This window comes from Anoplophora glabripennis, unplaced genomic scaffold (assembly GCF_000390285.2).
Source record: "Anoplophora glabripennis isolate ALB-LARVAE unplaced genomic scaffold, Agla_2.0 scaffold281, whole genome shotgun sequence".
NCBI lineage: Eukaryota > Metazoa > Arthropoda > Insecta > Coleoptera > Cerambycidae > Anoplophora > Anoplophora glabripennis.
Genome location: NW_019416549.1, coordinates 222,777 through 234,127, shown reverse-complemented (window position 1 = coordinate 234,127; position 11,351 = coordinate 222,777). Strand labels below are relative to the sequence as shown.

General features: G+C 34.4%; 2 protein-coding genes across 2 annotated transcripts in view; one reads left to right on the top strand and one right to left on the bottom strand.

Annotated features, from left to right (window-relative positions):
- LOC108907100 (PR domain zinc finger protein 1-like) overlaps positions 1–3,958 on the top strand; it is a 15,981-nt gene extending 12,023 nt beyond the window's left edge. Inside the window, exons 6-8 of the mRNA XM_018710626.1 lie at positions 3,033–3,177; positions 3,289–3,342; positions 3,413–3,958. Coding sequence (XP_018566142.1) covers positions 3,033–3,177; positions 3,289–3,342; positions 3,413–3,705 — 492 coding nt within the window. The 3' untranslated portion in view covers positions 3,706–3,958. The remainder of the gene's footprint in view (positions 1–3,032; positions 3,178–3,288; positions 3,343–3,412) is intronic.
- Positions 3,959–7,312: 3,354 nt separating this feature from the next.
- On the bottom strand, positions 7,313–9,174 carry LOC108907093 (stress response protein NST1-like). The gene is made up of 3 exons (XM_018710617.1): positions 7,885–9,174; positions 7,591–7,834; positions 7,313–7,537 (listed from the first exon to the last, which is right to left on the bottom strand). The coding sequence occupies exons 1-3, from the start codon at positions 9,049–9,051 to the stop codon at positions 7,341–7,343; spliced, it is 1,608 nt and encodes a 535-aa protein (XP_018566133.1). The 5' UTR covers positions 9,052–9,174; the 3' UTR covers positions 7,313–7,340.
- Between the last annotated feature and the right edge of the window lie 2,177 nt (positions 9,175–11,351).

The window sequence follows — 11,351 nt, the reverse complement described above, 5'->3', positions numbered from 1 at the left end:
TTTTTTCTATTTCCTTTTCTTCATCGCCCTTACACGTTAGCGTTACTCCTAGATATTCGACTTGTTCTACTCTCTCTATCGTATATCTCCTATTTGCAGTGCAACTAATATTTAAATTTGCTGGAAGTCCTCTGGTATTGTTTTTCATCACCATATATTTTGTTTTATTTTCATTGATTGCTAGGCCATATTCTCTTGCTTTTGCTTCCAACAACTTAAAAACCCTTGTTACTTCTTCCTCGGATCTCGCCATCAGCACAATGTCATCGGCATAAGCTAAACACTGGTGTCGGCTGCCATATATAAGCCCTCTCATATTTATACCACTTTCCCTCAAAATCACTTCCTGCACCAAATTAAACAAGACTGTGGACAGTGGGTCTCCTTGTCTCAAACCTTTCATTACACTGAACTCCTCAGATACTGCCCCATTCATTGTAACTTTATTTTCTGTTCTTCTAACAGTCATCCCCACCAACTTCAATAACTTCTCTGGGACTCCTAACTGCCTCATTGAATGTAACAACTTCTTTCTACTAATGGAGTCGTAGGCTTGCCGATAGTCAACAAACAGCAAATGTAAACTCAAATTCTGCTCATAAGTATTCTGTTGGATCTGCTTCATGATGAATATTTGATCGGTCGTTGATCTTCCTGCCCTAAACCCTCCTTGGTATTCCCCCACTTGTTCGTTATGGTATTTTTCCAATCGGTTTTTAATTATTTTCGCTACCACTTTGTATGTTACATCTTGTAGTGCAATCCCTCGATAATTATTGCATTCCTCCTTAGCTTCTTTTTTGTGAATGGGTATTATTAGCGCTTTATTCCACTTCTCTGGCATCTTCTCTTCTTCCCAGATTTTTTTTATCAGCTCCCATACTCTTACTACCAGTGTTTCCCCTCCATGCTTTAAAATTTCTGCCGTTATATTATTTTCTCCCGCACTCTTGTTATTTTTTAACCGTTTAGTACAATCTTCTACTTCTTCCTTTGTGGGTACACTTACAATTTCATCGTCATTTGGCATATCCATCTCATTTTCTCTCGAACAGTCTTCCTCCCCATTCTCATTTAGTATTTCTGAGAAATACTGGGCAAATCTCTGCAATTTCCCTTCCGTATCTCCAACCAAGGAGCCATCCTGAGTTTTCAAATACTGGGGTTGTCTGGCGCTGTTGTTTTTACTTTTTTTAACTTCCTGATAAAAATTTCTCATTTCCTTACTAACATACAATTCTTCTATTTCCTTTAGTTCCTGCTCTAGATGTTCCTTCTTTTTCCTGCTGCAAATTGCCTTGGCTTCCCTACGAGCGCGCTCGTACCTTCGTTTGTTGTTTTCGCTCCTTTCCTCTAGTAACCTCAGCCGTGCTTTATTTCTCCGTCCCAACATTTGCTTACATTCTTCATCAAACCATTTATTTGTTTGTTTCCTTTTACACTTTCCCAATCTCTTTCTTGCCACCTCCTCCATAACAGTCTCGATCTGTGCCCATTCTTGTTCTATCTGCTCCTTATGGGGTTTCATTGCCAATTCTCTTGCCATTTTCTCGCTCAAAATGCACTGCTGTTGCCATGTCTTTTAGTTTTGCTACATCATATCTCGCCCGCTCTCCCCTTTTCACATATTTTTTCTTAAAAGGTCATTCCTGTCTCATTTCTATTATAACTAATCTGTGGTCAGTTTCACTGTCTGCTCCTCTGTAACTTCTCACATCAGTAACGTCCTTAGCATGTTTTCTCTCTATAAGGACATGATAAATTTGGTTCCTTGTCTCGCCATTTGGTGCTATCCACGTTTCTTTATGTATATTTTTGTGGTCAAAGGCGGTGCTGACAATTTTCATATTACTCTCTAACGTGAATTCTATCAGTCTCTTTCCATTATCATTACTAATTGCATGTCTACTTTTACCTCCCGTTACTTCTCTGTATTCCTCCTCCCTTCCCACTGAAATAACTATAAATTTGTAAAAGTATTGGCTTTAACTTTTCTCATTAATAAAATATTATTGAAAAGTTGAGAACAAAAATGTATTAGTCTCTCTGAAGTCAGTTGAACATGTATAAAAACGCCTGGCAATAAAATTTAATGAGTTTCATAGGCCCCCAAAAAAGTTTTCTGTAAAAATTATAATTTGTATATTATAATGTGTAGAAAATTTCTATTATATGGTCATTTGGCGAACAACATATTTTAATTATTTATGTCCTCAAACAACTGATGGTAAATTTCGTTTTGTTCTATTTCAAAAGGTCTCCAAAAAGTCATGTTGTAATAATTTAGTAAACAAAATATCCCTCTTCCTTTTGTAATTATTGTAATATGAATAATTAATAGAAGGTGCCTATAATAAATTCAAATTACCTGAATCACAACAAATTCCGCATTGCTGCACTGCACTATTAGAGAATTTGTCAACCACTTGTTAACAACTGAGATTTATTGCCCAGTCGCCCAGTGGGGCTGTGTTACATACATTTCTACCACCGCCACGTTTAGTTCAACCAGACCTGTATCCAATGGGTATGGATAAATAAATATGGGAACAAGTTTTTCAAATATTTCAATGCCGAGTTGCTGCGTCAGCAACCAAACCTGCCAACCTCTTAGTTCTTCAATTGAAAACGGAAAGACTATACCAGAAATTCATTCTTAATTCAAAACCTGAGGAAGTGTGACTAAAAAATCAAATGCATGATTTTTGTCAGTGGTTATAATATCAAATAGTAAAAAAATTTACATACATACTTTCTTGTGTGGTCATAAAAAAAATAAAATTTTCTTAATATCATTTTGGAATTCTGACCTCAAGAGTTTGTTGATATTGGATGGTGTATGGTGTATAGGAAAAATAAATTAATACCCACTAATCAGTCCAGTTTTTTTTGAAGATCAGCCAAAACATTATTTTAACCCAAGTCTTTTTTTAAGTGGCTACAGACTAACCTAGGTTGTCCCACTTTTGCATTAATCCTATTAATGGATAGTTCATCATGAAACACCCTCTATATTTAAGAAATGTTTTTAGACTATAGGACATGTTCGCATATTAACACCTGAACAAACTATGATTGAAACATCTGAACCTGTGGTCCACAGTCCCCTAAGTTCACCAACACCTGCTCCTGGCCCACAAAAGAAAGGAAGAGGAAGGCCAAGGAAATACCCTCCCGGTAAGAAACTTGTCAGATGTCAAAGATTTATTAGCCTGTTTTAAACAGTAATAGAAAAAAAAATTGGGCTCTGGTACTGTGATCATAACTTTCACATTTTATCTTTTTTAGCACCTCCACCATTAGTAAAACGACCAAGAGGAAGACCAAGACTAAACCCCATTGGTGAGTTTAATGCAATCTACTCAAATTTTGAAACAGAAACTAATTTTGTTTTCATTTTTATTGCGACTAGTTCCCCAGGAAGATACGAAGCAGGAAAACTATGACATATCAAACATGCCTTATGGGGATTTGGAGTATTTAACAAAACCTCTCGAAGAAACCAGTGATGATCTGACGATAGATGACCAAGATTTAATGGAGCCTCTTGTGGAGATTAAAACCGAACCTAGTGATAAAAATGAGCCAGAAAAGACGGAGAAGACAGGGACTTTTTTGGAAAATATTGGGTTATTTGAAAATAGTGCCGTAGCCAAAATTGGAGAATGTACCATCTCTGTAGCGAATAATAGTGGTGCTACATAGAAGACTAATAAATGTCTTAAATTGTAAATTAATAAGAAAATGTATAAATATATTAAGTATAAGAGAATATTGAAATTTCCATAATAACATTTGGTACGGTGCTAAAACAATTAAATGTAGCATATTTATGTACTTAACCGGTCAATTTGAAGTGGCAATAGAACAAAATTACTAAATTCTGGTATTCCACTAGGTATAAAAACTGCATCTAAAAACAAGCACCATTTTTTAATCTTTATAAAATATTCAATTAAACTAGACTATTCATAAATACATAATTTCATTACTATTTCACAATGTAAATAAAAAATATATAAAAAATTTTCACTCAGTAAAATTAAAGTAATATTACACATAAAGTAATATTTTCCCTGTAAAATACGTTTTTTAGATTTAATTATATTTACAAAAAAAAAGAAAAAAAAAATATTTTTTATTATATTGTCATGGAATTGGAACTGAATGGATATGAGTGTTTTATTTAGTTTGGAAAATAATATTTTTTTATTTTTGTTCAAGAAAATATGTTATTTTATTATTGAAAAAAATTTTCTGCAGTTTCTAGACGAATATTTGCACTCATTTACTTAAACTTAAAGTGCTCTTCTATTCCTTTGGCTGTATGATGTATATACGAGTATAATAAATCTACTAAATATTTACAAAATGTATTTATTTAATATACCAATTCACTTTGTTTCCATAAAGAATCACATGTTGCAAAACTATGTTTAAGATGGCAAGTAGCACACTTAATTTTATAAATATCTCCTCAAAATAGTAATGAAAAAGTACATATACTTAATTGATACCTACCTAAAAATTTTTTTTTCTCTTTTTCTATTTATAACTAACCATCACATTTAATTTGTTGTAAGCCTTCTACTAAAAATTGAAAGTAACGCGGTCCATTCAGATGTTCATGTAGAAAATGCGGTCCAATTAAACGATCGCCATATACTCCTGCCCATACATTGACACCGAATCTCCTCTGAAAGCTAAACCGACGAATAGTGTGCGGATTTAAATTAAAAACCAGTTTGTAATATATGTTGTACTGTATACAAATTTATTTAATGTTGATACAGGGTGTCTGAAACTCGAAAGTATGGGCCTACTGTGAGGATACAAAAAATTTTAATAAAATTTGGGTCACGTGGTGTTAGATGGGATGAGGTTAGCTCCATTTTCAATTGGAAGTATTATCTTTGGGATTTGACAGAAACAACTAATGATGTCATCAATTATATTTTTTCCAGAAACATACCCAATTTTTTTCCTCTTAAAAAGCTCTCTTTTCTCTATTAAACTTTTATTAGAGACATTTTTCTGTATTACTTCTCGTTTAAAAGTTATAAGCAATAGATTCTAGAGTCTAGAGTCTCAAAAGAAATACCACCTAAAAATCACATTAGCGATGAAAGGATCAAGTAGTCGTTGGAAAATAATTGAATGTTTGTTGTTTAAAGTGCATAAATGTAAAAAAATACTTGTCATTACTCAATATGAATGTCAAACATATAACTTTTGTGCTTACAAAATTTTTTCTCATTCAAAAGAAGTTGATGCTAATTTATGGTGAATCACAAAAAATTCAAGAAGAGCTGTAGAGTTATATCGAAAAAGGTATCCAGAGCTCCTCATTCCTGATGATAGAACCTTTACAAGATTGGAGGCGAGCTTGCGACGAAATGAAGATGCATTTTCTGTTCGGAAAAATCAAATAATTGACCGAAGAGTAAGAATCAATGTTAATACCGCTAGACTGTTACAGTATTTCGAACAAAATCCACGAAATTATATACGGCAAAAAATTTAATGCATAATCACCAATTAGTATGTAAAATTGAACTACAAGTGCCCTGGATTTTTTTTTATAAGTCAGGAAAAACCTGGAGAAGTCAGGGAATTCTTTATTACTTTTGAACTATAAACCCTGATATATATCCTCATATATATCCCGAAAATGTAAGGGTAGAGGTAAAATCAGCGAAAATCGGGGATTACCGGCCTCTAACTTTCAAGCTGGGTACTGCTTGCAGGGAAGATTTTCGAGCTTCGTGCCCGTGGAGACTGTTGATCTGGACACCGAAACATATCCAAAATTCGGCCGATTTCACCGAAAGCCAATTTCCGTTTGATTTGTGCGGGGTCCTCTGTAAAGATATTCGATAATAGTATTAATTCATGTGTTAATAGTTTCCTAAAAGCATTCTGCAGGGTGTGATTTTCTGTATGTTGAATAGGCATGCAAAATTCAGGAAACGTTAGATAAACATACGAGATAAAAATATTTTTTCCCTATTTTAAATGTGTTGTCAGTTGCCTTATACCCTGAAAAAAACTTATAAAACTGATATAGTGAAGAGATTTCGTTTCTAACTTGCTTAGATTTTCTAAAATCCTGGATAAAAAATTGCGCATATAAATGTTCCCCTTAAAGCATGGTTACATATTTTATGTGGCTTGCTAGCAAGTTTTAGACAAAACTGTCATATAGTTGCAAGCATCAGGTCTGGTGTACTAACCGGCTGATGATCTTCTACTACGAAATACAAACCAAATGAAAAAAAAATTACAAAAATAATATTTTATCAGCTTTTGTCTCAAAAAGAAACGTTTGTGGACCTATCTTTATATGAACTTTTTTTATTTTGGTTTAGGTGAAATACTGCAACATTCCAAACAGTGTCCTACTTAATATAAAATTCAATTTTTTTGGGCAAACTTGGAAAAAGCTCATTCATTATTTTTATCTATATAAGTCAACAATGTTTATGTCGCATATACCAGGTTTCCCAGACCACCCGTCCACCCCTTCTTTAATCCAAAGTACATGGTTATGTGAAAAATGGTTCAGATGAAAGTTACTGGTCTCCCAGGAGCACATATCGTCGTGACTTTGAAGGATATTTTTAAGGTCATTTCAAGATTAACTTAGTTTTTTTTTATGGAAACCCTTATTTTCTTCAATCCTGGATTCGGAAAGAGCGGAAAATTGTACGTTCAGCTGATGTATCATGTGTATTTGTCCCCCCAAGTCACGTGAATGTCAATTTTTTTTTTCTTGATTTTTTCCCCTTAATTGCCTTCTTAAACTTATTTTTTGTTGAATATTTTTCCGGGGAATGTTTGCAAATTTTTGAGTTACCTTGGCTTTTGAACCATTTTTCAGGTTCTTTTCAGGTTCACTTTGGTTTTTTTCGTTGGGACCCTTCTTTTTTATTTTTGGTTCGGGAACCGGGGGAAATTTTTGGTTCGTTGCCTTCCAATTAATTCGGGGAAATTCCTTTGTTCCTTGGTTGGTTCCTTGTTTTTTGCCTTTTTGTTTTTTTTTTGGGGGTCACACATGATACAACATTTGAACGTAGAATTTTCCGCTCTTTCGAAATGTGAGGTTGAAAATAAGGCTTTCCATTCAAAAAACTAAGTTGACCTTGAAATAAGCTTGAAAATGACCTTCAAGGTCACAAACAGGGTCACGACAATATGTGCCCCTTGGAGATCAGTAACTTTCGAAGGAGTGGACGGGTGGTATGGGACCCCGTATATGCAACATAAAATTATATCGAGGTTTAAAGGATTGGTTTTAATAATGAGATTTTGTAAACCTTATATGTATATTTATAACAGATTTAGAATTTTATTATTTTATTATGTCTCTTACTGCCCGTGGGTCCGTTGTCATTATATTTTTCTTCCAACACATCAGGATTACTGTTTCCAAGAGTCTCTATCCTCAAATTCTCCTCTTGCCTTTGTTGTTGGGCCTGATATTTTGGACAATCTTTTTTCAGATGTGTCACATCCCCGCAGACTTTGCAAGCACCTCCTAGTAAAAATAAAAATTATATTATTCTGTACTGTTAATAAATCCATACATACCTTTTGGATACAAACCCCTTGCATTATCAGGACACTGCCTAGCGATGTGGCCTTGTTCTTTGCAAATAAAACAAGTAGCATATTTAAATTCTTGTCCACGAACAACTTTGCACTCGAAGTGTGTGTGTTCTGTGGACCCACATTTAAAGCAAATCCCAGTTGCAGTTGTTTGAGCCACTTCGTTTTTGTCAACTTCGGGACATTCTGAGAGATTATGTCCAGACTTTCTGCAGTGGAAGCAGACCTAAACAGAATGTTCAAAATTATCTAATTAAGAAAACTAATGTTTCATACCCTTTTCTTCTCTCTAGTAAACGCTTTTTCAGCTTTCCTTCTTTCAAGTTTCATGGCAAAGTCAATTTCACTTCTTGGCAATCCTTTACTTATCATTTCTCGTCTTAATTTCTTTAACCGCAAAGCGTCTTCCTTTTTAACAGGGAATCCATCAACATAATCAATTTCTAATTCTTTACCATTTATAAACATTTTATGTGGTAACATTGGCTTTTTCCTAGGATGGTCTTCCTTGTCTCTTGGTTTTTTCTGTTTTTCTTTAACATTGTTTGATTTAGCAAAAGGTTTTTTTGGAAAAGTATTTTTACTTAAATATTTGTCAAAGGATTTAGGTATTGAAATTTCGGTTTGTGTTTCATCAGTTTTTGACTCACTATTCTCCAGTGCCTTTTTCTGTTCCTTCTGTTTTTTCAACTCTGCTTTAACTAGCTTCCTCTTTGCTACCTGTTTAAGACGCCTTTGTTTCTTTTTCTCAATTTTTCTTAAATCAACTTCAGTAAGATTTTCTTTCACCAGTTTTTTCTTCTGTTCCTTACCTTCAAGATTTTTTTCACTTTTTACATCTGTTTCATTTATTACAGTATCTACTTTTTTCAGGTCAATGCTTTTCTTAAATTTTTTTGTTATACTACTTCCTTCTCCACCCTCAGTTAATTTTCTTTTTTTTGGTGGTTTATCGTTTTGATTATTACTTGCATTATTTTTAGAGTTGATATCTTGTTCCAATATTTTTAACAACTTTTTTGGTTTCCCTTTTTTTTTCTTAACTATTGCTTCTACAACTTCTTTCTTTGAACTCTGCTCTTCTGGTGCGTCATCACTATCATTTCCCTGTTTTTCAGTTATTTTGTCATTATTCTGCTTAGGGCTACTATCTGTAGTCAGAGATTTTCTGTGTTTCTTTTTTTTATTCTCTTTCATAGAGGAATTCACAGAGCCTGGAAATTCAGCCCAATTTGAATTCTCGCTACTAGCCTTCTCTTTTTCTTCCAAAAAGGCCTTGTAGTTTGCATTTCTTTTCTCAAACGCATCTTTTCGGCTTTTGTTTTCTTCTGTTTCTTTATTCTTATCTGATAATTGTTTTTTCATTTCGCTCCATGGTGTTGCTTCTTCGGGTAACCGTTCATTAGAAGCTTTAGATCCCTTAGATCTTGCAAATCTTGTCATTTTGACTTTCAAAGTAGTAAACTAGCAATTATTAATATTTCAGCTTTGTAATTGAGTTCACAACAATAAAATCTGTACCAGCAAACTTAGTATTTTCATTTCAAACATAACCTCAAATGTCAAAAAGAGCATGTACCACTGACTATGACCAGTGTTGCCACAGACCTATATTTTTCGAGCGAGCGTTCCTATCAAAAGCGAGCAAGATTACATTTAAAAGAGTGAGATTTTTTTTATGTTGAAATAAATCAATCAATAACTCTACATTAACTTACGTTAGTCGGAAATTAAAATGTCTGAATAAAATTACAAGAAAGATAATTTAGTTTTGGACGGTAGGTATACAATAAGGCAACTACGTAAACTTTAAAAGTATGGTCTATATCAGCTATTCTACAAAAATAGAATAGCCAAACTTCAGTAGATTATAGGTACAATTCCATAGGTTGTGTTAGTAGGTTTTTATTAATTTTAAATATAGACTGAAGAAATTAAAAATTTAACTCTTATTATTATCTGGCCATTCGATAAATGTTTCGACTTTCCGACCCGACCAATAGTTCAGTAATCTGTGGACCCGACTGTCGGTAGTGTCGATCGGTATCTAAGGCAGGTTAGGCAATGAATCCTCTCTATTTCTTTGAGGCAACCAAGTTAAGAGGGTTCTATAGCAAATAGGCAATCAGCAATACATTTTTGTAGATTTTATTACACAGATTGTTTAAATATGAATTAATGCACAAATAACAGAGTTTCCTCCGTTCTATCGCAGATTTTCTATAAAATGGAGTTAGTTTGAAACTCAAATTACTTTTTGTTGTAAAGAAATTTGTAATTTGACGCTTTTGAACAAGCAGCATCGTAAGTTACAAATTTATTTACACCAAAAAGTAATTTGAGTTTCAAACTAAGTATATTTTATAGAAAATCTGCGTTAAAATTGGGGAAAGTTTGTTATTTGTGCATTAATTCATATTTAGGCAAACTGTGTAATAAAATCTATAAAATGTATTGCTGGTCGCCTATTTGCTATAGAACCCTCTTATCGTAATAAAATTACCTTTACCATCTATACCAAAGTATCCAAACTTTAAGTAAGTAAAACGAGCGAGATTTGACAAAGATGAGCGAGAGAGTGTATTCGAAATAAAAAGGGCGAGATCTCGCTCGATTGAGCGAGCTGTGGCAACGCTGACTATGACTTTGAAGATGACCCACGAAATCGAAGAAGAGGAAATATAACCAGCCGACAAGTTAATAAGAGGGGGTTTCGGAACGGAAACTATGATCTGAGATCAAATTGATCAGAAGCAATCTTACCAATTTTAAGAGCCATGGCACGGGTCGTATGAATACGCCTATATATATTTTTTTATTAATGTGACCGAATAGTGGAAATAAGGTCTGTTTATTTACATTTTCATTTATAATTAGGTCAACTTTATTATTTTTGTTACTTTTCAGTTTCTTTTATAAATTGATATTTTATATTAAATGTGTAGAAATTTTTAATAAACGCACGAAATGAATTTTAAAAATCTTGTCACCACTGGGAACTGGCGCAAGAATGTAAATAAACAGACCTTATTTCCACTATTCGGTCACATGAATAAAAAATATAGATAGGAGTGTTCCGTGCCATGGCACGCGTACCATGGTACGGACGATCAAACGGCTGTCGTGTGGAATGACCCTTATGTGTCGTGTAAAGAGGCCTAGAACATTTAAATCCTATCACCTCAATCCATATCCGAAAGGGTTTTAACTTTTAACTGTAACTGCAAGGAGACTAGACAGTCTCTATGTGTAACTGGTTCGTTTTGAAATAAATCGCTGTTAATATGTATAATATAATGTTTTCCATATTAATCTTTTCATGTATATTGTGTTGCCTAATTCATAAAGTTACCCGGTAACTTTAATTAAAATTTCCTTTGTATCAAATTATTTAAATCGCGCCATTATTCCATGGCTAGAAATTGGCCTCAATGATTTGGGATCGAGGGGGATTATCCCTCTTTATCCTGCCTCATCTCGTGTAGGCCTGGACAGCCTTCGTAGGTGGGCCCCATCCGTCGTCTACCCCGACCGCAAATGCGGCCGGTGTAGGCGCTTTGTGGGACCTCCTTTTGTCCTGGCTGGGCCCCGCCGGCTAGGGCCCTTTCTTCTGGCGCTCTTCTTGCTTCGCCGGCTCGTCTGTGTAAACCCCGGGGGTAGTGTCATGTTTATGTGTGGTATGGTTGGGTAGGGTAGTGCGGCTATGCAGCCTGGGATGCGCTTTGCTAAGGTGGCCCTTAGGC